The sequence below is a fragment of the Neofelis nebulosa genome, chromosome 15 (genome assembly GCF_028018385.1).
Source record: "Neofelis nebulosa isolate mNeoNeb1 chromosome 15, mNeoNeb1.pri, whole genome shotgun sequence".
NCBI classification, from domain to species: Eukaryota; Metazoa; Chordata; class Mammalia; order Carnivora; family Felidae; genus Neofelis; species Neofelis nebulosa.
Window position 1 is genome coordinate 49,183,680 of NC_080796.1, and position 27,409 is coordinate 49,211,088.

Sequence of the window (27,409 nt, forward strand, 5' to 3'; positions counted from 1 at the left end):
ACTTATATATATTATGCTTTTCATTTGGTACCAGTGGTGGGGTGAAAAACAGCCCCTAAAGCTGTCCATGTTAAATCCCTGGAATCTACGAATGTGACCTTATTTGGAAAAAAGGTCTTTGCAGATGTAATTAAGTTAAGGATCTGGAGATGAAGAGATGATCCTGATGACTCGGGTGGGTCCTAAATTCAATGACAAGCATCCTCAATAAGAGACACGCAGGGGGAACTTTGAAGCAGACCAAAGGGGAGGAGGCAATGTGACCACAGAGGCACAGATTGAGGTGATGTGGCCACAAGTCAAAAATATGGACAGCCACCAGAAGCTGGAAGAGGCAAAGAAGGAATTCTCCACCCCACCCCGCCCCCGCCCGAGCCTCCAGGGGGAGTGTGGCCCAGCCAACCTCTTGATGTTGGACTTCGGGCCTCCAGAACTGTGAGAGAATGCATTTGGGTCATTTTAAGCTGCCCAGGTTGTGGTGACTTCTTACAGAGGACCTCGGAAATTAATGCAGTTCTTGTAAAAAAATCTTACTGAGGCCTCAAGGAAATGTCTATTATCTTGACTTGTCCAATATCTAATCTCCTTTCTTCTGTTAATAGCCCCTGAATTTCCTTTCTGACATGGTCCCTTCTGCCACTCTCAGCCCATGGGGGTTGGATGGGCTGGCCTCACCCCACGCCAGCCCTACTGGGGGGCAGGGACTGTGGCACGGATGTGGTGAATCTGACTCTCTGTTCCCCTGGCCATAGTGATTGGTTTAGGAAAGGACACATGACTCAGACCAAATCAATGAGATTTACTTTTTTTTTTTTAAGTTTATTTATTTATTTTGAGGGGGGAGTGCAGGAGGGGCAGAGAGAGAAAGAGAGAGAGGAAAGAGAGAGAGAATCCCAAGCAAGCTCCACACTGTCAGCGCAGAGCCCGATGTGGGCACTTGAAATTACGAACTGTGAGATCATGACCTGAGCCGAAACCAAGAGTCGGATGCTTAACCGACTGAGCCTCCCAAGTGCCCCAGTGAAATTTACTTTTTTTAAAGGACCCAGAATTCTTAGGTAAAATCCCTTTTTCTCTTGGATTTGAAGCTGGCAATTGTCGTTGGGAGCTCCTGGGATCTTCGGGTGGGAGAGGCCGCTGAAAGGGAAACGAATACAGGAAAAAGTGGAACCAGAGATAAGGAGAGCCCGGGTCCTCCTTATATCCCATGAGCCCTCGGACCCAGCTCACCAGAGGACGCACTACCTCTGGGATTTCAACCTGTAGGTGCCCTTATTTGCTTCAGCCTAGTTTGAATTGGGTTTCTGCCCCTAACAACCGAAAAGTCCTGACCAATACAAAGGTCACAGTGTCTCGTGTTTCTTTTCCTTTGGTGTAAACAATGTGGTTTTTTTGGGGGAAAGCCAATGAGATAACCACCTGCATTTTTTGTGATGCCAAGAACGAGAACGCTTCTCTTTCAAGAAAACCACAATTTTATTTTTTTTTTTATTTTTTATTTTTTTCAACATTTTTTATTTATTTTTGGGACAGAGAGAGACAGAGCATGAACGGGGGAGGGGCAGAGAGAGAGGGAGGCACAGAATCGGAAACAGGCTCCAGGCTCCGAGCCATCAGCCCAGAGCCTGACGCGGGGCTCGAACTCACGGACCGCGAGATCGTGACCTGGCTGAAGTCGGACGCTTAACCGACTGCGCCACCCAGGCGCCCCAAGAAAACCACAATTTTAGATCAAGAGAAGATCTGAGTGATCATCTCATCCGAAGCCTGCACTTTCCTCTTGGAGGACACAGGGAAACTCAGGAAGAACCCAGAATTGTGGCAATTCCACAGTAGAATTCCACAACTCGGGTCTCCTGGAAACCCAATCTGCAGCAGAAAGCTAGATTTCAAGACATTTACTTTATCGTGTAAACGTATTTGGCCAAGAGACTTACATAGTCACAAGAAGATTATAACAGATTCCCCTGCTCCATAAAGAATAACGACGATGGTAGTCTTTATTGAATGCTGGTATTTAATAGTTATGTTCGCCTCTAAATGAGGTGGAGAGCCAGTGGAGGGTTCCCTGTAGGGGTGCCATGATCTTCACGGTTTAATGTTTGGGGTTTTTTTAATTTGTTTTTTATTTTGTTCTATTTTAGAGAGAGAGAGAGCATGCGAACCGGGGAGGGGGCGGAGGGAGAGAGAGAGAGAATCCTAAGCAGGCTCCACGCTCAGCGCAGAGCCCAACGCAGGGCTCGATCCCATGACCCTAGAATCACCACGGCCTGAGCCAAAATCAAGAGTCAGACGCTTGACTGACTGAGCCACCCAGGTGCCCCCTTCCTGGCTTAACATTTTCTCGACGATCATTCTGGCTGCCGTTTGGACAGGGTGGAAGCAGAGTCCAGCGAGGAGACTACTGCAAGATATAGGGATGGCTTGGTTCACGGCGCTGGGGGGAGAAACAGGGAGAAATGGTGACTTTTTCTGGGTATCTGTTGAAGGAAGAGCTGACCGATTTGCTGGTAGATTAGACGGTAACTGGGCTGTGAGGGGAAGGGAGGAGTCAGGATGACTCTGAGGTATTTGGGCTGAGCAGCTGGAGGACTGCGTTGCCATGGACCGAGACAAGAGCAGGCTGCAGGAGAGACAGGTGTGGCAGGGGAGAGCGGGGAGACGCAGGTTCGGTTCCAAGCACGTTACGCTGGAGATGCCTGGGAGATACCCAGGTAGAGGTGCCAAGGAGGTGACTGGCCATACAAGGTGAGAGTCTGTCTCGGGAGTAGAGATACACATGTGGTGTCGCCCAGTGATTGGATGGTGGGAAAGCCACAAGGCTGGTTGAGGTCACAAAGGAAGTGAGTGTGGGGAGGGAGGAGGCGGGAGATCAGGGGCCGAGAACCGGGCACTCCGACTCTGAAAGGTCAAGTTAGTGAGAAGGAATCCGCAAAGGAAACTGGAAAACACGAGGCTAGGGAGGTAGGACGACAAGAGGCAGCGGTGTCCTGAAGGGAAAAGCCTTGAGCGCAGTCACGTCCCTCGGAAGGAGAAGGAATGTGCGGATGTTGCTAGTGTTCTAGAAGGGCTGAGGTTCGGGTGGGTTCTGTCTGAGCAGGAAGCGACTTGCACTCCTGCGCGAAAGGGTGGGGAGACAGCCCGGGTTATTTTTAAGTTGGTCTGACAACGGGCCTGGGGAAGATGATCGTTTGGCTAATGAGCCCTTGCCCGCCGGTGAGAAGTTCGCCTGAAATGTGCCCCCCTCAGCTCCATCTCCAAGGCGCCGCTCTGGCTTCTCCTGGGAAGGACGCCAGCCCAAGATGGCTGGCTGATTTCTCCTGCCAGGGCCGCGTCGTGGCGAGGAGCACTGGCACTGGCAGCTCCCCAGAGAGGGGAGGGGAGGAACGAAAGCGTCAGGCCTCCGCTCCGGGCAAGGAGAGGTGGGCTGGGTGGAGCCGGGAGGAGCGGCCCCATAGTCAACCTGCTGAGGTTTCCTCTCCGGGTCCCTTCTTGAATCCACGGTTCAGGCAATGCTCTTGTCGCGCCCACTTTAAATGTCTGACCGGGGGTTTTTCTAGAAAATGGCAGCTGGTGCTGACTTGGGCATTTCCTGGAACTAACACAGCACTTTGGCTCAGTTTAGCTCAATAAATGCATAAGGCACCATTATGCTCCTATCTCTATGTGAAAATGGCTCCAGCCTTCAGCCAACCGGTTTCTCCCCCTCCGGGCTCTGCCACCCCCCACTGTGCTGGTCTACACTCATCAGAGACTTTGGCCCCTGGCTTAACACCTTCCTCCGCCATGCCTTGGCTCCCTCTCATTCGGGGTGATTTCAGTACTAATAATGTGAGTGAACTGACCAATGTCCTAACCCCACAATACCTTACTATTCTCACCTCCGGGAACACTCACCTCCACGCCGTTAAATGATTCATACCCAAGACCATGCCTTAACCTTTCCGACCACCCAGATTCACTCCAACTTGGAAAACATGAACTCCAACATCCCACTTTCTGATCACAGTTTGGGTCCTCCTAACACCCTCGTTCCTCTTTTCTCCCTTCCCACCTGTTCCTGGCTTTCCTACGGGACCTCTGGGCTTCTCAGATTTCCTCCAAATCTATCAGTGAAAGCCTCACGTCACTTCCTGCGCCATTCAGCCCAAACTCACGGCCTCTCACAACATCCCCCACTAGCCAAAACCCTTATCCATTTGTCCTCAGCCGTATACACACTGCAAAACTACCCTCCGGATCAATCTGTCCACCTTTTCTGCTCCCGTGCCCAGAAAAGCTACAATATCCCCACTCTCCCTCCTTCCACTTCAGGTTGCTTAAAGAAGTGATGTCTGCGCTCAGAGTGCCTGATTCTTTGCCTCCCAGTTACACACAGTCTGGTATCTGTCCCCACAGCTCCTTGAAAACGGCTGAAACTATTCTGGCAAAGGTAAGCACTTACTTCCAGGTCGCTAAGTCCAACAGGTGCTTCTTGGCCCTGCCTCCTCCCTGCCCTGGGTACCCCTGTCTGCTTCTCTACTCTGTGCCCCAGCCATCCCGAACCCCCTACAATGGCCTGTACCTTTGTGCCCTAGCCTCCTCGGCCTGGAGAACCCTTCTCTGCCTTTTCAGTCTCCTTCAAGGTGCAGCCCAGGGAGGAACTGTCTACACTTGCCTGACGTCCTGTGCTTATCACTATTTTAGTACTCATCCCTGTACAGGAATGGACTTTCCTGTCACCCCACAAGACTGGAACTCCTTGGGAGCAGGGACTGCCTTTTTGGGGCGTGCATTTATTTATTTTGAAAGAGACAGACAGAGAGAGTGTATGCACTGTATGTATGCAGAGAGAGGGAGAGAGAAAATCTCAAGCAGGCTCCGTGCTGTCAGCGCAGAGCCCAACTCAGGGCTCAGTCCCACAAACCATGAGATCATGATCTGAGCTGAAATCAAGAGTCAGATGCTTAGCCCACTGAGCCACCCAGGTGCCCTTTTTTTTTTTAAGTTTTTATTTTAATCACCCTGTGTTCATCAAGACAAGTGCACTCCTTAATCCCTATCACCTGTTTCACTTATCCCCCCCCCCCCCCCCCCCCGCCATCTCCCCTCTGGTAACCATCAGTTTGTTCTCTATAGCTCTCGATAGTCTGTTTCTTGGTTTATCTCTCTTTTATTTTCAGGGACTGTATTTTAAATCTGCTTTTTTGTCTTCATTTTTCCCAGTAGCGTTTGGCCACTCCCACCTTCAGGAAGCTCTTTTTTTCTCTAGGCCTGCATGACACCCCATTCTCCTGGGTTACCTCCCACTTCAATGGCTATTCCTTCTTAATATTTTGGGTAACTGCTTCTCCTCTGCTTAACATCAGAACGTTGAGAGAATCCAAACTTCACCCTCGACCTGGATCTCCCCCTGGGCCATCTCCCCCATTGTGTTAAATTCCATCTACGGGCTGCTGGCTTCCAGATTTTTATCTGAATCTGACCTCTCCCTTGGGCTTCAGATGCATATATCCCATTGCCTAATCACTCACAGGGATGTTTAATAAATATCTCAAACTCAATGTGGTCAAAACAGGACTCTTGATTTCCAGCTCCAGATCTGTTCTCCCCAAGTACTCTTTATCTCAGTATGTGGCACATTCAGTAATCACCGCATTGCTTGGACCAAAAGCCTAGGACTAGGGTAACCACTTGTCCTGGTTTGCCCGGGGCCGGTCCTCGTTTTAGCCCTGAAAACCCTGTCCCAGGAAACTCCTCAGTCTCAAGCGAGCCGGGATGTTTGGTCATCTCACTTGGGAATCACCCAAGATCTCCTTCTTTTCTTTGCATTCTACATCCAATCAACTGGATCTCCATCCAGATATACCCTCTTTCCACCTCCACTGCCACCTCGTCCAAGCCTCCATCATGTCCCACACAGACCATCCTAATAGCCTCTCCATCTGGTGTCCCTCCTCCCTTGCTTGGCCCGCTGCGATTTTCACACAATAGCCAGAGGATCTTTACAAAGAGAAAAACACACCACTAAGGGCTTGAATACCTACTAGTTCAAGCACTCCAACTACACTTCGAACAAATCCAAATTTCCTTCCTGTAGGTTCTGCATGATCTGGCCCTCGCCTCTCATCCACTGGCATTTCCTAGTTCACTCCCTTCTTCCCATCCCTCCCTTCCCCCCATCACCTTATGACTCACTCCTTCCTACCATTCAGGTATGAGGCCAAAGTTACCCTCATGACTGTATCCAGAGTCATTCCCCAAGTTTCTCCCTATCAGATCTCTCTCTCTTCCATTATCTTCAAGGCATAGCTCACCACCTGACGTTACCCTGTTCATTTTTTTGCTTGTGTATCAACTCTCCCATCTAAGATGTAAGCTTGAGAGCAGAGCCCTTGCCAGCGTTGTTCACATCCCTGTTCTCAGCACTTGGCTCAGCACACAGCAAGTGCTCAGTAAATCTTTGCTAAATAAATGAATATTCAGCTGAGTACAGGGTCTCTCACTGTGGTCATAAAAGATACTGAATGAACAAATTAATGCGAGTCAAGCAAGCTCTAGGCTAAGCTCTGGGCCCACCCTCATAACTAAGCTATGGTGCTTTAGGAGTTTATGACTTACTAAGAGAAAGATATGTAAATCAAATTTTACACTAAATAGTCATAATAATTATGAATATGCTGGGGAGTAAGAAATGTCATAACTGGGTGCCCGGGTGCCTCAGTTGGTTAAGCGTCCAACTTCGGCTCAGGTCACTATCTTGCAGTTCGTGCGTTCAAGCCCCATGTCGGGCTCTGTGCTGGCAGCTCAGAGCCTGGAACCTGCTTCCGATTCTGTGTCCCCTTCTCTCTCTGCCCCTTCCCTGCTCACACTCTGTCTCTCTTTCTCTCAAAAATAAACATTAAAAAAAAAATGTCATAACCTTTTCCTTTTTTTTTTAAGTTTATTTATTTACTTTTGGGGGAGGGGCAGAGAGAGAGGGAGCGATAGAATCCCAAGCAGGCTCCACACTGTCAGCACAGAGCCCGATGTGGGGCTTGAACTCACGAACCAGTGAGATCATGATCTGAGCCGAAACCAAGAGTTGGACGCTCAGCCGACTGAGCCACCCAGGTGCGCCCCCCTCCCTTTTATTTATTTATTTTTATTATTTTTTTTAATGTTCATTTATTTTTGAGACAGAGAGAGACAGAGCATGAACGGGGGAGGGTCAGAGAGAGAGGGAGACACAGAATCCGAAGCAGGCTCCAGGCTCTGAGTCATCAGCACAGAGCCCGACGCGGGGCTCGAACTCATGGACCGTGAGATCATGACCTGAGCCTAAGTCCGACCTAAGTCGGACGCTTAACCGACTGAGCCACCCAGGCGCCCCCCCCCCTTTTATTTTTAACTAAGCTTTATGCTCCACGTGGGGCTTGAACACAATCCATCTACCAATGACCCATGAAGTAATCCAAAAGAACCAGTTTGGCCATGTCACTGCCTTTATGTAGCATGAAACAGACCAAATTTCTTAGCATGGCCTTCAAAATACTCTATCACTTAGAGTAACAACTTTATTCTCTGCTACATTTTCCATCCCATAGAACCCATACCCAGCTTGCCTGACCTATTAGCCGTTCCCCAACATGTTTCTATATTCTTCCACTTTCACATTTTCTCTAAAGCTGTTTTTCCTACTTGAAATATCCTTTGCCTCCTTACCCATTAACTGCCCCCTTTCCCCAACATTTACCCAATTAAGAGTACTTATTTTTTCCAAGTCTAGCTCTATTTCCATCTCGTCTATGAAGACTGCCTGAGAGGAATGAGGCAGGGACTCGGGAAGCAGGCTGGGTTTACCTGCCCATTTTTTGCCATTCTGCCTAGTTGTGTCATCTTGGGTAGGTCATGATGCTTTGGGGCCTTCATCTGTAAATTGGGAGATAGATAAAATACATCACGTAATTTACAGAAAGAAGGAAATGGATTACAAATCAGAAATTACTGGACCAGAGGGGCACCTGGGTGGCTCGGTCCGTTGAGCAACCGACTCCTGATTTCAGCTCAGGTCATGATCCCAGTGTCGTGGGATTGAGCCCCATGTCGGGCTTTGTGCTGACAACACAGAGCCTGCTTGGATTCTCTGTCTTCCTCTCTCTCTCTGCCCTTCCCGGCTCATGCTCTCTCTCTTAAAAGTAAATAAACATTTAAAAAAGTTTTAAAGTAATAATGGAAAGTATAGGTCTTTAAAATATATATATGTGACTTTGCATTAGGGAAAGATTTTTGAGAAATGGCACAAAAAGCATGGACCGTGGAAGAAAAAAATGGATAAATTGGACTTCTACAAAATTTTAAAATTTGCTCTTAAATGACATGATTAACAAAATGAGGGGTGCCTGGGTGGCTCAGTCAGTTAAGCATCCGACTTCAGCTCAGGCCATCATCTCGCAGTCCATGAGTTCAAGCCCCACGTCAGGCTCTGTGCTGACAGCTCAGAGCCTGGAGCCTGTTTCAGATTCTGTGTCTCCCTCTCTCTCTGCCCCTGCCCCACTTGCACTCTGTCTCTGTCTCTCTCTCTCTCTCTGTCAAAAATAAATAAACGTGAAAAAAAATGAAAAGGCCAGCCATAGACTGGGAGAAAATATTGGTAAAACATATACATGGTAAGGGATTTATATCTAAGTCCCAAATACACACACACACACACACACACACACACACACAATCTTGGTTAAAAACAGACCAAAGATCTGAACACATACTTCACCAAGGAAGATATTTGCTGTTTCAGATCGACTTATGAAAAGATGTGCCATAACATTAAACATCAAGAACATGCAAATTTATACCAGAATAAGATACCACTGCAAATCCACTAGAAGAGCTAAACTTAAAAAGACTTACAATATCCAGCAGGGGTAAGGACATGGAAATACTGGATCTCTCATACATTGCTGCCAAGTGGTACAGCCGCTTTGGAAAACTGGAAGTTGTTTCCTTATAAAATTAAACATGTACTTAACCATGTGATCGGGCAGTCTCCTAAACTTATCCAAAAGGAATGGAAATGTATGGCCACAGAAACATTTTTATACACATGTTCATAGCAGCTTTATTCATTTATGCAGCATTTATGCAGCTATTTATTCAATAGCCACAAATTGTAGACAAACCACCTGTCCCTCTACTAGTGACTGAATAAATAAATTGTGGTGTAATCGTACAAGTAATACTACTCAGCAACTGAAAGGGTGGACAACTGATATACCCAAGAGCATAAATGAATTTCAAAAGTATTACACTCGATTAAACAAGTCAGACACAAAGGGTACATACTGTATGTAAGATACAATTTTTTTGAAACTCTAGAAAAGGTAAAATAGTGATAAAAAGCAGGTCATTGGAGACGCCGGGGTGGCTCAGTTGGTTGGGCATCCAACTCTTGATTTCAGCTCAGGTCGTGATCTCGTGGTTCATGGGTTCGAGCCCCGTGCCGGGCTCTGCACTGAAAGCGTGGAGCCTGCTCGGGATTCTCTCTTTTCCCCCCTCTTTGCCATTCCCATGTGCTCTCTCTCTCTCTCAAAATAAATAAACAAAGCAAGAAAAAAAGAAAACAAAGCAGATCACTGGCTGCCAAAAGCTGGAGGTTGTTTGAATACGAAATAGTATGCGGGAGGGGCACCTGGCTGGCCCAATCAGTCCAGCATGCAACTCCTGATCTCAGAGTCTTGAGTTCAAGCCCCACGTTGTGCGTGGACCTCACTTTAAAAAAAAAAAAAAAAGAGAGTATGGGGGAACTTTTTGGGGTAGTGGAAATGCTCTTTATCTACCTAACCAGGAAGTGCCTTTCATAACACCAAACCTCATGCTCTCACTTGAAAGAATCACCTGATTTAAAACTGTAGGTGTAAATTCACCATTAGTAATACTAGCTTCTCAAGAACACCGCAATTACTACAAATAAGCATAATGTGTACATGGAAGACAGACTTTCCACACATTTAATTGCTTTTCTGAAACACACGAGTCAATAAATTCCTGAACTGTGCGTGTTGGTGGGGGAGCCGGTCCACTGGGAGGAGGCGGCCATGGAAATGATCACTTGAGTTGACGAAAAGTATGTTGTGCCCCTGAGACATCCGGGTTACTGTGCTGCACCCCTGGAGGCAGACCGGGGCCAGCCCGTGGAGCCAATACCAACTTACCAAAGAGCGGTCCTGGATGTCCACCTGGCCTTGGCCACTAGCGGTACGAGGGAATCGGGCAACAGCAGCCCGAAACCCCAGCCCAGCGGTTCTTGAGGATCCTTTCCACCTTCCGAGCTGGTCTCGTGTACAGCTCTGTGATCAGACACAGTGATTCTCCACGCCTCGAGCAACGTGCCACCCTCTCTCCTGTCACTGAGGATGACTGCCCTGGTTCACCAGCATGCAATAGAAAGCAGAATGCTAAGCAAATAGTTGAGTGAGATGAAGCCCTGGACTGGAAAAACCCTAACCCAGAAAGTCGAGCCAAGATCCGACATCATCGGCCTCTTAGATTCCACCTCCAGTCTCCTAAATTAGCCTCTCTCTGTGGAGCTCAGGAAGAATCGATTCACTTGTTTGCGTTCAAATACAAACCTTGGTACTCCCACAGGGAACAGCCTCCACTTCCGGGCACTCACCACCAAAAGGTGGAGTCACAACGGGCAGGCCTGGAACGGGCAGGGCAGTTCTCCCAGGGCAGTTCTCCCGCTCGGTTACACACCGCGGGAATGGCCTCCAAGGGAGCAGTAGTACATTGGTAACAGCAGGGAATCCACCAGGCACTCTGAGATGGTGAGGAGCGCCATCTAGTGGAATCAACGGAGCATCTCTAGAAACCCCCAGCCGCAAAGGAAGAGAACAGATACCCTGGCGCCGCAATACAGGCTGTTAATTCTGGAAAAGAAAAGGACTCGGCCGATTTGCTCACATGTGAAAGTCAGCAGTTGACATGCACCGTATTAAGGACACTCGAATGAACTGATGTGGTATCCCCAGCCAGGTTGACGTTTGCGATTCCATTCCACAAAGTTAAGAGCGTCCAGCGGCTTTCCTGGGAGGACCTTTCAGTTCCGTGATTCGACCTCATCTATGATCGTGGCACATTTGTTTGTAATCAGACCTGGCTGCGTCGATGAGACCTCAGCGAACGCTCTATGAGAGGTGACTTTACCAAAGTGATTAACCTGGAGCACCTGGCTGGCTCGGCTGGAAGAGCGCGCGGCTCTTGATCTCAGGGTTGTGAGTTTGAGCCCCACGTTGGGTGTAGAGATTACTAAACACACACACACACACACACACACACACACACACACACACACAAAGGAAAGAAAAGAAAAAAGTGATTAACTCATTCAAGAGATTATAAATAAATAAGTAAATAAATAAATAAAAGTGATTTACTCATTCAAATCTTTGTTGAATATCTATATGCTAGTCACAGTTCCAGGCTAGCGAGGGTGGCAAAAGACAAGAAACAAGTGAAAATGTTAACAAGATGAGGTCAGAATGAACATAGTTTTTTTAAAAAGGTGAAGTGAGGAATGGGGCACCTGGGTGGCTCCGTCAGTTAAGCGTCCGACTTCGGCTCAGGTCATGATCTCACCGTTCGTGAGTTCAAGCCCCACGTCCGGCTCTGTACTGACAGCTCAGAGCCTGGAGCCTGCTTCGGATTCTGTGTCTCCCTCTCTCTCTGTCCCTCTCCTGCTCAGGCTGTCTCTCTCTCTCTCTCTCAAAAATGAACAAACAAACATTGAAAAAATAAATAAATAAAAAGCTGAAGTGAGGGAAAGGGCAGGTTGTGGATAAGGCAGTGAGGAGTCTCTTGGAGGTACTTTTGAGATGAAGGACTCATCTTCTCATGAGGAAATATTTTTAAAGACAACTGTCCCAGAATATATATGCAGATGCGTTTTCAAAACTGTTTTGGGACTGACTCCTTTCTGGTTTTTGCCTTCTGAGCCAATGCATGAACTCCACCAAGAAAAGCATGCGGGGGCACCTGGGTTAAGCATCTATGACTCTTGGTTTCGGATCAGGTCACGATCTTACGGTATCGTGGGTTCAGGCCTTGTGGAGGGCTCTGCACTGAAAGTGCTTGGGGTTCTCTCTCTCCCTCTCACTCTTTACCCCTCCCCCACTCGCGCTGTCTCTCTCTCTCTCTCTCTCAAAATAAATAAGTTTTTAAAAATTAAAAAAAGGAAAGAAAAGCATGCTTGGGGGCACCTGGCTATCTCAGTCGGTACAGCACGAGACTCTTCATCCCAAGGTTGTAAGTGCAAGCCTCATGTTGGGGGTAGATATTACTTAAAATCCTAGGGGCCCCCGGGGGGCTCAGTCAGTTGAGCGTCTGACTCTTGATCTCGGCTCAGTCATGATCTCACAGTTCGTGAGTTTGAGCCCCCCCATCGGGCTCTGCAACTGATAGCGTGGAGCCTGCTTGGGATTCTCTCTCCTTCTTCCTCTATCTCTGCGCCTCCCCTGCTCACGTGCCCGCTCTCTCAAAATAATAATAAACTCTTAAAAGTAAAATCTTTTGAAAAAGAAACAGAAAAAGAAACCAGGCTTAACTCAAAATGGTATACTGCATGCAGATTTACTCCCACCTCTCTTTTCCACCCTGAACATCTTTGGGATATTTATGAAAATTAACCCAGTCTTTTTTTTTTTTTTTTTTCAATTATTTATTTTTGAGAAAGACGGAGAGAGGGGGGGCACAAGCAGGGGAGGGGCGGAGAGAGAGGGAGAGAGAGAATACCAAGCAGGTTCCACACTGCGCTAACCCTAACCCTAACCCTAACTCACAAACTGTAAGATCGTGACTTGAGCCAAAATCAGGAGTCAGACACTTAACTGACTGAGCCACCCAGGTGCCCCATCTCAGTGTATTTATGTTTTTAATGTTTATTTATTTTGAGAGAGAGGGAGAGAGAGTAAGCAGGGGAGGGGCAGAGAGAGAGGGAGAGAGAATCCCAAGCAGGTTCCACACTGTCAGTGCAGAGCCCAGTGGGAGGCTCGAACCCACGAACCAGATCATGACCTGAGCCAAAATCTGAGAGTCCGACAATTCACTGACTGAACCCCCCCCGCCAGGCACCCCCAAAATTAATCCAGTCTTAAACCACATATATGGTAACCTATTATTTTGGTGGGAAAGTATGCAGCAAGCTCTGGAGAGAGTTAAGGCCCCTGTGAGCTCCTTTCTTCCCCTTGGGTAGACGGTGTCTTTAATGAACACACACCTCTGGCAAACTGTGCTGTTCTTTTGCTGCGGAGGTCCTCATCCTTGTCTTCTAGGGAAGGATCTGCAAGAACAATAGTGAACAGATGGAGGAAAGAGTAAAAGATTAAAAGAACAAAACTTGATAAATCACTCCCAAGTTCGTCCCTTGTAGTTCAGGTTTCTAGACCTTATGTCCTCATCAGATCCCTGGGGTATCTTCCCGATGGGTCAAGCAACCCGCTTTCTATACACCTAGCTTCCTCTGTCTTCCCTGGTGAGATTACAGAGCCGGCCAACGGTAAAACAGGGATGCAACTCAAATTATTACATAGTAACACATACCCCTACCTACCCCCTGTATTCTCCATTCCATGTGTAAAATGGTTTCTTTAAATTCCCTGATGGCAAATTTGTCACTAAAACGTATTAATTGGAAGCAATATAAGTCTTGCTTAGTGAATCCTCAAAGTGAGCGAGGTTAAAAGAGATTGATTTATCCTATTTATTACCCCTATTGCTCTAGATATTGATATCACGCTACCTTTGTATTTTAAAGTCATAACTGACCGACATTAACAGTCTCTCTGGAGCAAATCCAGGGAGCAAAAGACTAATGTTTTGTATTGACCACAAAGCATTCAATGAAGTCCATAAGGAAAAGATCCTAATTACCAACACAGAAAGATTCCAAAAAAACTAACATTCGTGTTATAATCAGTTAAATGAAGAAATATCAAAACCTCCTAATACATACAAATGAAGTCTCTCAACTCAAAGGGTACCCTGGGCAGCATACTTATTTTTTAGAATGTACTAAGAATTCTTTTATATCTCTATATTAGATACTTTTATAACATGTGTTTTGTGAGAAAAAAAGACAAACAAGATATTTCCACTTTTTTTTTTTTTTTTTTTTTTTTTTTTTTTGAAGAGAGAGAACGGGAGGACAGAGGGAGAGAGAGGATCCCAAGCAGGCTCCATGCTCACCCAGTGCAGAGCCCAACACAGGGCTTTTTCCCAAGACTCTAGGATCATGACCTGAGCAAGAGTTGGCAGCTCAAAATAAGAGTTGGCAGCTCAACCGACTGAGCCCCCCAGAAACCCTCCATTTATTTTTAAAGGTACACAGAAGGGGGCGCCTGGCTGGCTCAGTCGGGAGAGCATGCGACACTTGATCTCAGGTTTGTGAGTTTGGGCCCCGTGTTGGGTGTAGAGATTAAAAATAAAATCTTTAGGGGCGCCTGGGTGGCTCGGTCGCTTAAGCGTCCGACTTTGGCTCAGGTCACGATCTCACGGTCCGTGAGTTCGAGCCCCGCGTCGGGCTCTGGGCTGACAGCTCAGAGCCTGGAGCCTGTTTCAGATTCTGTGTCTCCCTCTCTCTGACCCTCCCCCGTTCGTGCTCTGTCTCTCTCTGTCTCAAAAATAAATAAACGTTAAAAAAATAATAATAATAATAAAATCTTTTAAAAAATAAAAGATAAAAATAAAAGGTACACAGAGAATCCAAAGAAGTCTCCAGATGAGACCACCAAATTCCTAAATCTGTAACCAGCAAAATTTGAGGTCAGTAATTAAATATTTGCCTTGGGGCGCCTGGGTGGCGCAGTCGGTTAAGCGTCCGACTTCAGCCAGGTCACGATCTCACAGTCTGTGAGTTCGAGCCCCGCGTCAGGCTCTGGGCTGATGGCTCGGAGCCTGGAGCCTGTTTCCGATTCTGTGTCTCCCTCTCTCTCTGCTCCTCCCCGTTCATGCTCTGTCTCTCTCTGTCCCAAAAATAAAAAAAAAAAACAAAAAAAAAAACGTTGAAGAAAATATTTGCCTTAAACTTTCTATTGAAGTAGAAAAAAAATTTCTCCAATTGTGAAAATTTCGCACAATTTCTCCATGATATCAGGAGTCATAGCGATAAATCTGGTTTGATGTGAATATGGCTATTTCCATAAAACTTCCGGGAAGAGAGAGCCAAAAATGCTTCAATTAATCCCAAGATGGTATAAAGTATAACCTGGGGCTATCAATTCAATTTGTACTAAATACTGATTGCTTGCAACTATTCTTTCCTCCCGGTTCAGAACTATATCTTTAATAAATTTTCTTCATCAGCTAGGAAGATCCAAATACCCAAATTAAGAATGCTATTATGCCTTAATCTATTAATAAGCTTGTTATAACCCAAATGCTGTCTTTTTTTCAGGGTAAGAAGTTTGATTTTTCTGATGCTGCCATCACATTTATGCAACATTGTAAATGGGAGAATGTCATGATTTACAGTATCATGGTTATCATTAATAATAATGCACAAACTAAAGAAACATTAAGATTTCCCTGCTACTTAACTGGCGCAGCCACTCTGGAAAACAATATGGGAGTTCCTCAAAAAGTTAAAAAACAGAACTGGGCGGGGGCATCTGGGTGGTTCAGTCGATGGTGTCTGAGTCTCGATTTCAGCTCAGATCATGATCTCACGGTTCATGAGTCTGAGCCCCACATCGGGCTTTGCACTGACAGTGTGGAGGCTGCTTGGGATTCTCTCTTCCTCTCTCTCTGCCCGGGCCGCCCCCCCTCTCTCTCACAAAACATAACCTAATTTAAAAAATCAAAAAATAGAACTATCCTGGGGTGCCTGGGTAGCTCACTAGGTTGAGCATCCGACTTCAGCTCATGATCTTACAGTTCATGAGTTCAAGCCCCACGTGAGGCTCTGTGCTGACAGCTTGGAGCCTGGAGCCTGCTTATGATTCTGTCTCCCTCTCTCTCTCTGCCCCTCCCCCACTTGCTCTCTCTCAAAAATAAATATTAAATAAAATAGAACTACCCCACAACCCAGCAGTTGCACTACTATGTATTTATCCAGAGGATACAAACATGATGATTTGAAGGGGCACGTGCCCTGATGTTCATAGTAGCGTTATCAACAATAGCCAAACTATGGAAAGAGCCCACGTCTATTGGCTGATGAATGGATAAAGACGTGGCATATATATATATATGGACACACAATGGGATATTACTCAGTCATCAAAAGAAATGAAACCTGGCCATTTGCAATGATGTGGATGGAGTTAGTGTGTTATGCTAAGTGAAGTCAGCCAGAGAAAGACAAATACCATGATTTCACTCATATGTGGAATTTAAGAAATAAAACAGATGAACATAGGGGAAGGGAAGAAAATATAAGACAAAAACAGAGACAGAGGCAAACCATAAGACTCTTCAATATAGAGAACAAACTGAGGGTTGCTGGAGGGGAGATGGATGGGGGGATGGGCTAAATGGGTGAGGGGTATTAAGGAGGACACTTGTGGGGTGCCTGGGTGGCTCGGTGGATTGAGCATCGGGCTTTGGCTCAGGTCACGATCCCACAGTTCGTGGGTTCGAGCCCCGCGATGGGCTCTGTGCTGACAGCTCAGAGCCTGGAGCCTGCGTGGGATTCTGTGTCGGCCTCTCTCTCTGCCCCTCCCCTGCTTGCACTCTGTCTCTGGGTCTCAAAAATAAATAAATGTAAAAAAAAAAAAAAAAAAAGACACTTGTGATGAGCACTGGGTGTATATAAGTGATGAATCACTGGGTTCTACTCCTGAAACCAATACTATACTGTGTTAACTAACTTGAATTTAAATTAAAAAAAAAAAAAAATTTCCCTGTACCTAAGAGAAACACTATGCTAAGCCGAGCATGTGAATTTGACTGCTTCTGTGAAATACCCCATTTTACTGTTTTCTTTGCAGAAGTTGATGCCTGGGCCAATTTTGGAATCAAATCCCCAGTCTCTAAGAAGGGCATTTCATACTCTAAGAACCAAATTCCCCTATTAAAACTTGGTTTGCAATCCTACTCATCCCCTTAAAATTCCTCCCCTTCAACAAGCTGAGGTGCAATTTACATGTCACATAACCTTTTTAAAGTACAGAAATTTGTCCAGCACCTCTAAGTTTATAGTGCTTTCACACAAGTACCTGATTTAATCCTGAAAATTCTGCTCAGTAAGTCCAAAGCTAATATAAAATACTAGGAAACATACAATATCAACTTGAACCAAAATATCATGTAACATCTAATAATTGCAAATATATTTATTACAATTTACAGATTAGTTAAAGTTATATACACAAATATAATTTTAGCTATAAAATCCCAACAAACTGGTTACATTTAAATCACTGCATCTGTAGAAGCCAATTTAGAGTCTCCTCGTCCCCTAAATTCACCTTCCTTAAATTATAAAAAAATAAAATCTGACAATTTTGATTTCAAGTTAAAGATGAAGAGGCGCTGTTATCACATTTCAAACACTCAGAAAAGGAAATTTTACCTGTCTGTACAAAGCCTTTCACATGCTACATTGATACTTAAAGCACCATTGCAAGACTTTAAACGTGCACAATGTTCAGTGACAGCTTCCAGGTTTGACTTTGTTCTAACAACTAGGATTGGAATGAAATGACAAGAATTTTTTTCTCCTTCAGCCCCACTTAAAAATAGCCCCTTCTGTCCTTTTCATCACTGTCTGATCGCTTCTTTGAAAGGAGGGTGGTAAGTGGGAGAACTCTTCCCCAAGCTTTACTCATTTGGTAGTGAGGTCGGAATCCCCAGGGAACAAGGTGCCAAAATCCAATACGTGGCAAGCTATGCCATTATTTTCACATAAGCGAGAGGTGCAAGATTTCAGGCGGAGCCTGTGAAATAACCAGTAGGCTGCAGGCTGGTTTTAAAAGAACGCCTAGACGCTTTCCATAAGCTTCGTTCAAGGCAAATGGTGCCTTCCTTCCATCTGACGCAGCGGTGCTTGAAACCAGCCTGTTTCCACTGCGCTCCAGCAGGACTCTGCAAGTGCAGCCCCTACAATGGCCTCAAGTGGAGGCGCACAGTGCCCGGGGGGTAAGGGCTGTGCAAAAATGGGACTGGCTTTGACGATGGCGTACTCGCCGTGTATTCACCTGTGAGTATGTATGTTATCACTGGAGGCAATGCTTAGAGCAGACTGGATGGAAGTAATGACCAGGTAGATTATAAACTGAGGTAGTAACTCTGCCAGCACTTCTGATGAAAAATTTGTTTCCACACTGAAACAAGTTGAAACTGAAGAGGTCACCTGTTCTACTCATGTGTTCCATCACCTGCGACAGGAGGCGCGTGGGGTAAAGAGGGACCAATAGGAGGAGATCAACATTACCTCGGCCTAACAGATGTGCACCATGTAGAGCTAACCGAGCAAACCAAGGACAATCAGTCACTGCAAAAACTTCAATTCAAAAGTGAACTTTGGGCTAAAAATATTAAGACTTTCGAGTTAAGTCTATAGTACCATCCTGGAAGTACAGGCCTTGTCTTACTTCTCTCAGTAACAGAACACAATAAACTTGGATATCGACTGAAGTCTGTGTTTTATGTTGCAAACTGGAAAATTCAGAACTGCCCATTTCCAAGTTTACAGTGTCCCCCTGACAGGTTTTAAAAGTGACGGTGCTGAGACGTGAGATTAATAACACTGGTTTTCTGTTGAGAGCATACACAACAGAACCAAATTGCTCTGAGAGGTCTCCTAGCTCCTTCCTAGGACAATTCTTGGCTTTTCAATTTAAAAAATCAATGCCTATGATGCAATCATTGCTTTCCAGAGTCTTTTACAACAATTTCTACCTGTTGCAACATGCAAAGAACCATTGAATTGGGCACGACAGTAACATGTACAGAACCCTCTCCGAGACGGTTTGCACAGAAGTTAAACGTGTTAGACATTACAATTTGGCAGAAGGATGCAATTTTCCCAAACACCAGAAGAGTCCTACACATGGAAGTTTTGTGGCGGTTCCTGAAAGTGTCTTAGGTAGAACTTCACCTAGAAACAATGACCCACCACACAACTTTCAACCAGAGTCATTTTTAGTAGAGGGAAAAAAAGTTGACACAAGATAATTTAAGCTGGTAGCATACACAAGATTATTTTCTCAGCTTTTAAGTTAGAAGGGCCACATCACTGAGATAAAAATAGAGAGAGAGAACATAAAAGCCTCTTAATTTTAGAATGTCAGGGAGGAAGAGCCCAGCGTTTTCAGACAGGTAAACATAATTTAAATTAGAATGGAAAATGGGTTTTGCACCCTATAAATATTGTTTCCCAAGAAAATAAGTTTTGGAAATGCAAAATTACACCTTAAACGGTCCCCTATTTCACCTTGGCAAGCACAGAACATTCAAAAACACATCCAACTGAGTCAAAAAAGGGAGGATTAGAAACCACATCATCTCATCCTTCATTACCAGGGCTCGGCTTCAAACCTGGACATTTCTGAGTGGGATTGGTTGCAAAAAAAAAAAAAAAAAATTAGACTAGGTCACTGGGTCCAAGTTGCATATCCTCTAAAAAAAAAGGACAGCTGCCAAATTTTGTTTTTAAAAGAAACCTCTCAAATAAGAGGTAGTGTATGCTCGAGTTAGAGGCTGTCAAACCATCTTAACATTGCTCGAAAGCAGTAAGTCCTTTGAAGCATGTTTCCTGGAGTCTATTGAACATTCTTTCTCTGTGCTCAACTGTCAAGCAATATCCAATAGCATCTTCTGTTTCTTGAATTCGTTTCTGGAACCTGCACCCATCCCGTGCAAATTCTTCCCATGGTCCTTTGCGGTCCTCATCACCACTTATATAATACTCAGTAACTTCTTCAAGGAAGGTTACCTATAAAGACAAAGACTATTTTTAAACGTGCTCTAGGATCTTACAATCATTGAGGTAATTAACCAAACCTTTATGCTACTAATTCTTTCGGAATATCAAACAACCCAGTACCTCAGAGGAATATGTGGTTTCAACTGTAACAGAAGCTTAAAAGACAAAGAAGAAAGCAGCAGTAGTTCTGACTGATTAGATGGCATCTCAATAAATAGTGAGCAAATGGCCATTTGCACCTACATGGATGGAACTGGAGGGTATTATGCTAAGCGAAATTAGTCAGAGAAAGACACATATCATATGACTTCACTCACAGGAGGAATTTAACAGACAAAACAGATGAACATAAGGGAAGGGAAGCAAAAATCATATACAAACAGCGAGGGGGACGAAACAGAAGAGACTCTTAAAAATGGAGAACAAACCCAGGGTTACTGGAGGGGTGGTTGGAGGGGGGATGGGCTAAATGGGGAAGGGGCATTATGGAATCTACTCCTGAAATCATTGTTGCACTACATGCTCACTTGGATGTAAATTTAAAAATTAATCAATTAATTAAATTTTTTTTTTTTTTTTTTTTTTTTAAATTTTTTTTTTCAACGTTTTTTATTTATTTTTGGGACAGAGAGAGACAGAGCATGAACGGGGGAGGGGCAGAGAGAGAGGGAGACACAGAATCGGAAACAGGCTCCAGGCTCCGAGCCATCAGCCCAGAGCCTGACGCGGGGCTCGAACTCACGGACCGCGAGATCGTGACCTGGCTGAAGTCGGACGCTTAACCGACTGCGCCACCCAGGCGCCCAAATTTTTTTTTTTTTAAAGTGAGCCAATGCCATCTTAATTTCCTTCACACGTACACATACATTCCTGCCCCCGTCTGTCATCGTGTTGTTCTACCTCCCTCCTCTTGGCTTTGGTGTTAAGAGAATGAATCCAGATGGGGAACTGTAAGTCTCCTGATGTTATCCTTGTGTTTTTTTTGTTTTTTCCAATCCTTAGGGAAGTACAGTTCTGTGACACTTTTCTTCCAAAATGACAAATGTTTCCCCCAGAACTTTTCAGAAATGTTTGAAACAGTTATTCGTCAATGTCAGTCGATGCTTTTCTTACGGCACCAAAAGCTTTAACAAGACCTTCACTATTTCTATTCTTTTTCCTTTTAAATAAAATTTCACTTTTTCGGTGCTTTCCAACTTTTGCATCATGAACATGTAGTATTACTTTTGTAATCAGACTATTAAAAAGGTTACTTAGTCAACAAAATACAGCAAAATTAACATTTTAAGGCTATGTTGCTAAGAGACTTTGTGGTTGAGATAAAAACCCTTTTCATTCCTCCTTAATATGCCATCATTACATACACATGAGAATGTAAATATTATAGTATACATGATTTCACGTAATGAGTGACAGTCCCTTTTTAACCCCTACTTAATTTCTAATATAGAAGTTTCTTTCGGACGTAGCGAAGTACAAAAGTAAATACTTGCTCTAAAATATGTTCAATAGTTACATCAGCTAATCCCACCGTGGCCTACTCCTTTCTCCTTTCCTTCCCTTTACATCAGGCCAAGGAATGCCCTCGAGGACAATTAGCAAGCATGTAACATCTTACTAGATATTGCATTCTAGAGCTACTCACTCATGGTGTCACTAAATAATAACAACAACATGGATAGAGTGTTTACCATGTGCCAAGCTCCCTTCAGAGCACTTCACAATTTCTACCTCATTTAATCCTCATAGGACATGTACGATTATCACCTCCATTGTACAGAGAAGGAAAGAAAGGCAGGGAGGTTAATGGGCTTGTTTCAAATGACACAGCTTCCAGGAGGTGTAGCAAACAGACTGCAAACCGAGTGCGGCCCCACAATCTGCACTGTTAATGCCATGGCACAGGCGTTTCAAACTCCCATAGCTCAATGTTTCGTTTTAAGAATTAAGCACTATCAGGGGCGCCTGGGTGGCTCAGTCGGTTAAGGGTCCGACTTCAGCCAGGGTCGTGATCTCGCGGTGAATTCGAGCCCCGCGTCGGGCTCTGTGCTGACAGCTCAGAGCCTGGAGCCTGCTTCGGATTCTGTGTCTCTCTCTCTTTCTGCCCCTCCCCTACTACTCATGCTCTGTCTCTCCCTGTCTCAGAAATAAATAAACATTAAAAAAAACTTAAAAAAAAAAAAAATTAGGCACTCTCCACAATTCCCATATACCTGAAGAATGTCAAGTACTAAAAGGCTGCCCGAATAATTTTACTGTTTTAGACATAATCCTTTATAAATGTTGCTTCCACTTCATAGTCAGTAGTCTCCCAGCTACTTGACTCATCTCATTTTTGCTCAATGAGTAAGCGAAAATGAGACATGAGACTGGCCTGAGGTCCCTGAACTGTACAGCTACCATTTAAAGGCAAGGGGATGAATTAGGAGTGTTATTTACTCATCTCATTTAAATCATGCAATAACTCATACAATAGATGCAATTATTACTCCCATCAGATAAATGAGTCAATCAAGGCCACGAGAGGTCAAGTTACTTTGCAGGTCTGGCTGTCTTCCCAAATCTCTTGGCCCTAACAGCTCAGCAGGAGGGAACACAAGTCTCCAGATACCAAATGTGCATTCTGCTGCCCCACTTTGCTTTTTAATCTAGTCACGAAATAGGTCATTTTGCCAGGGGCCCATTAAAAATATAGAGAAAAGATCTTTTATGACGACATTTACAGAAGAGTGAACGAATTTTTTAACATGACTTCTTCTACTTCTACTGGCGAGACATACGTTATCACCATTTAGAGAAATTTTCTACCCAGGAAGAGTTTCAAAGGATCAATTCAGCTGGCGATTTGGAGCCAATAGATTATGGCACTGTCCGCTTCAAACTCTGATGCGGCAGAATCAGAGGGCAGCAATAATTTCCCCTTCTTTCTCTTTCCAAATAAGTGTACAGGAAACTAAAGAAACTTTCCCTCTACAATAAAAGACACCCTGTGTGCTTAGAGGGATTCCTCTCCAATTAATAACTTTAGCTGAACAAACAATAGAGGGAAAATACAAAGCAATTCAAAGGGCTTCCCAAAATAAGATCAACTTGACAATGTGTTAAAAGAATAAAATGAAGTTTTTGAGATTAGTTTAGGAAGCAACTACTCAAGTTAAGCCTAGTAAGTGACCATCATTGTTACAAATGATTATTAACCAGTAACTGGACAATGAGAACTAATAACTAATTGCACTCTTAGGAAAAGGCAATACTATTTCCTGGTTTTGGGGGTTTTTACCGTCAAAGTCACGTACATCTCAAAAAGTCTTTCATATTGAAACTAGTATTTTCTTTCATGGCAAACAACCAGACAAATCTGGCCTGCTACTTGGTACCATCATCCCTCTGGGTCCTAATGGACAGTAATGAAGACACTGTTATCCCGTAAATAAAACATTAAGGTCTGCAAATGACGTACCACATTTAAAAACTCTATGGCTACAACAGGACCTGACCAACCTCCCGAAAAATTTAAATTGTGTATACACACAAGGTTTGATTTTTCTGTTCCGTAAAAAAGAGTGGAAAGTTGAAGTTTGCATGCAAATAGCCCAGAGCTACAAACCCAAATGAAAAGGGCACTTTCCGGGGCGCCTGGGTGGCTCAGTCGGTTAAGCATCTTACTTCGGCTCAGGTCATGATCTCACACTCCGTGAGATCGAGCCCCACGTCGGGCTCTGTGCTGACAGCTCAGAGCCTCAAGCCTGCTTTGGATTCTGTGTCTCCCTCTCTCTGACCCTCCCTCGTTCATGATGCTCTTTCTCTGTCTCAAAAATAAATAACCATTAACAAAAAAAACAAAAAACAAAAAAAAAAAGGGAACTTTCCTGCTAACGTCTATACCCCAGTGTCTTCCATCTGGACAGGAACAACATTCTACAAGAGGGAAGAAGGGGGGGTGGAGGTGGGAGGGTGACATTTCTTAATCCGAGTATATAAGCTTAGAGTCCTTCCGCGCAAAATATATGCACGACTATGCCTCCAGAAAAGTCATCCTATTGTATTTAACCACATCAAAACAGTACAAATTAACAGGCACATTAGAAGAGAGACACAAACCTTTTTCCTCTTGATACGCGTGTGTCTTTGTCCAGAAAGAACCCCACCCTGTCCCAAGTCTGGACCTTCGGTTTCTCGGCTCCCTAACAGGTGCACCTCACAAGAAAGTAAGGTGTGATACTCCGAAATGGCCGCAGCGGGCTCAGACGGCCTCTCTGGGTCGCAACAGCCTTTCCAAATTTTCCCTGATGTTTGAAAAGGAGCCTTAAAATTTAAAAGGTTGTAGGGGTCATCGGAATTACAGAAAGAATTCCACAGTTTGAGATTCTCTGCTTCATCTGCACTAGATTCCCAGTCCTCTTCCTCCCCAGAATTCTGGTCAGGAGACTCGGGAAGGCTTCCGGTCTGGGGAGAATTCTCTAGATCAGACTTGTCAGACAAATCCTTCTCGGAGTCAGAAGGGGCTCCAGGAACAATTCTGGCAGCAGTCTGAATTGTTGCCGTAAAGTTTTGGGGATTATACGGATCTACGCTATAGAAAGAGTTCCAAAGCTGAAGCCCTTCAGAGTCTTGTTCAAGATCTGATTCTGAGAATGAGCTATCACTGTCAAAACCATCATCCTCAGCCTCCTCATCCCAACCCTCACCTTCGGAATCAGAACTTGTTTCCGGGTCACTGGATGCGCCTCCCAAAATGTAATCTATCAACCTGTTGCTACAGGCTGGTCTCGAGGATAAGGGAATGTCATCCTCTAGGTCTGAGGAGTCAACTACACGTATTTGGTCCTCGCCAGGCTCTTTTTCCACCGGTACCTCACGAGATGGACAGCCTTCTGAAGGCCCCGGTTTCTCCACAGCAAGCGGGTCCTCTGTGGTCACCAACGCGACTTCCTCCTCGGTTCCCGGTTTCTGGGCGGTTCCGGGAACGGCTCCAGCAGAGGGAACACACTGTGTCGGACTGTCTCCGCCGGGTTGCGGATCCATCCGGAGCAAGCTGTGCTCCTCCTCCAGACTGTGGTAGCCATGATCTTGGTCTGGGCTGGGTAACGCTTGACCCTTGCTGGCCTGCTGGAGGAATTCCAGCCGTTTCATGCGAAGATGGTGGATTTCGGGCAGGCCCTCTCTAGAAAGGGGCGGACATCCCCGCCATGAAGCGCAAGTGATCTCTGCCTTCAGTGGCTGGGGAGGGTCGTGGGCCTCGGTCACACAGCTGCTCTCGGGGCTGAGGGTCTGGAAATCAACTAGCTCGCCACTTCCCACGCCGCTCTGATAGCCGAGCCCCACCCGGGGCAGGGAGTCCAGATAGGAGGGGTTCAACAAATAGGAGACCACGCTGAAACTGCTTAAACGCTTAACGTTTGGAGGCCCGGAGGGCAAAGAGCCAAGTTCCCGGTCCGAGCAAAGATGGCCTTGAAGGCCACTCGGCAACAGCTCCACTCCCCACAGCTGGTGCTCTAACAGAAAAGCGTGTGCCGCGGGGTCCTGGGCTCCGGCCTTGGCTTTGAGTTCCGATGTTAGATCTAAAGACGAGCACTGCCAGTGGATCCCCTCCTCCAGCCAATTGAGGGGGCTGGCACCAGAGTCGTCCGAGGGGTCGAGCCGCAGCGAACTCAAAGATTTCTGCGCGGGGGGCGCGGCTGGGTCCTCCCGAGCCTTCAGGGCCCTCAGGGCGCTGGACCCTACAGCAAAATCTAGCCATCTGGTCGGAACCATCTCTCCGAAAAGCTGGCTCCAAACCAGCAGCTTCTGAAGCAGGCTGGGGAGCGGCGCGAAGAGCTGGGAAAGCAGCTTCACCCAGGAGCTGGTCCGAGGCTGGGGGGAAGCAGCAAGTCTGGGGTCCCCGGAGTGTTCCGGGGCGGGAGGCGAGGGCAACTTGGAGGTTCCGGGCTGCGGGCGCCGAGGGAAGAAGAAGGGCAGCCGGATCCGGGAGCCCGGCCGAGAGGCTGGCCGTGGCCGAGACCCGTCTGCTGCCGGCTCCATCTCCTTGTTCTTGGCAGTCTTCTCAGGGCTGAAGGTCGGACGGGATTCGGAGCGGCCTAAACAGTCTTGGCCGGAGTCGGGGCCCCAGGCCGATCCCCGGGCCAGCAGAAGAACCACAGCGGGAAGCGGCTTCCGCCGCGGGCGGCAGACCACAGTCCGGAACGGCAGGCGCAGGACGTAGCGGCCGAGACGACATTCATCCTGGCGGGAAGAAGGTGTCCTAGTCCGCCCGAGGCCTCTCCACCATAGATAGAGCCCTCCCGCGGCGACGGCAGCGACTGTCCAGAAGAGACGGACCGTTAAAAAGCCCCTCGGCAGCGCGAACCCGGAAGGGCTGGGCAAGAGGACGCGGGTGGAAGCGAAGCCCAAAATGGCCGCGGGGCCAGCGCGGAGCAGGACACCCCCAGGCGAGAGGACGAGACGAAGGAGGGCGGCTGGCTACGCCACCAGCCCCGCGTCGCCCAACGTCACTCGCACAGCCTCGGCGGGCGGGCCTTTCCCCACTGCGGCGTGCGGCCCCTGATTGGTCTCCGGCCGTTCCCTGTCGGCTTCCTTACTCTCGGCGGACCCAGCCCGCCCGCCGGAGGTTGCATCAGCCGGGCCTAGGCTGTACGCGTGCGCACTGGTTCCCCCGTGGTCTCCTAGGAGACCGCCCCGCCCCGGTGCCCCCCAGCCCCACCCAGTCCTTTGGGCGAAAGGGGACTTTGCCAGATAACCCGACAATTCCCGGAAGCCCTCTTAAGGTCCTAATACACACCCAAGTGTGTACCCTTACCTTAGGCTTGCATATATCGGGGTTCCTGTATTGAGTGCTAAGTAGATCGTCAGCATGAGATCTTAGTATAATAAGAATTGACAATACTGTGTAAATACACGTCTGGTGTTAAGACACTAATAATTTGGAGTGAATAATGAGTGCAAAATCATAAGGGAAAAATGAGTCATTCTTATGCATTCGTGCCCTTTCGGTTTTCGAGTTTCTAAATCACTACTTAGCTTTGCCTACGACCCAGCTTTCAGTATCTAACCCACATACATCTCCCCACGAAAATGTGAACTCTTGTTTCTTAGGTGGTGCCCTATTAGACTGTCCCCTTTCAGGAGAGGCAAACTGAAGTTGCAGAGGAGGAAAGAAACGTAGTCCTCGGAGGTGTTGACTCTCTTATATGCTTCCCAGGAGGCAACACATTCAAGTCCTATTTATGTCCTGAGCCGCCCAGAACCGCAGGATACAGCATGTAAAGGACACACGGACCGTTATCCTTTGAAAAAATTTTGTCTATTATCATTGCTATATTTAATTCTCCTTAGTTCATTTCTTTTTTCTGCTAAAAGTTTTTCATTGACACCTCTGAAATTAAAAAAAAAAAAATCTATTACAGAGGGAGTGTGGCAATTTTAAGCACTTAGGGACTGCAGAAAGATCTTTCAGGAACCAGGAGGAAGCCAGCTGCTCTTCCTGGTTCAATGGGACTGTTCAAAGAACAGCCACTTCCTTCTAGGAATCTA

General features: G+C 46.2%; 1 protein-coding gene across 9 annotated transcripts; it reads right to left on the reverse strand.

Moving 5' to 3' along the window:
- Positions 1 to 822: 822 nt before the first annotated feature.
- On the reverse strand, positions 823 to 26,481 carry PPP1R15B (protein phosphatase 1 regulatory subunit 15B). 9 transcript variants are annotated; one of them, XR_009254107.1, is made up of 5 exons: positions 23,981 to 26,477; positions 13,232 to 13,294; positions 10,170 to 11,265; positions 7,822 to 7,890; positions 823 to 1,137 (listed from the first exon to the last, which is right to left on the reverse strand). XR_009254107.1 is itself a non-coding variant. In XM_058700898.1 (3 exons), exons 1-3 carry the CDS (start codon positions 25,898 to 25,900, stop codon positions 11,057 to 11,059), a joined length of 1,605 nt encoding a protein of 534 aa, XP_058556881.1. In that variant the 5' UTR covers positions 25,901 to 26,481; the 3' UTR covers positions 9,010 to 11,056. The 9 variants fall into 9 exon arrangements, 5 of the variants coding, with proteins under 5 accessions (XP_058556881.1, XP_058556880.1, XP_058556882.1 ...); XR_009254108.1 differs by lacking the exon at positions 7,822 to 7,890 and having other exon boundaries at positions 1,123 to 1,137; XR_009254106.1 differs by lacking the exon at positions 823 to 1,137 and having other exon boundaries at positions 7,353 to 7,890.
- Between the last annotated feature and the right edge of the window lie 928 nt (positions 26,482 to 27,409).

Bases quoted from the DNA above. Each gene is read 5' to 3' on its own strand.
- PPP1R15B (XM_058700896.1), bottom strand. From the start codon at position 25,900: ATGGAGCCGGCAGCAGACGGGTCTCGGCCACGGCCAGCCTCTCGGCCG. The intron at 19,889-23,980 runs GTTTGTGTCTCT...TTGTCTTTATAG, and splicing joins CGCGTATCAAGAGGAAAAAG to GTAACCTTCCTTGAAGAAGT.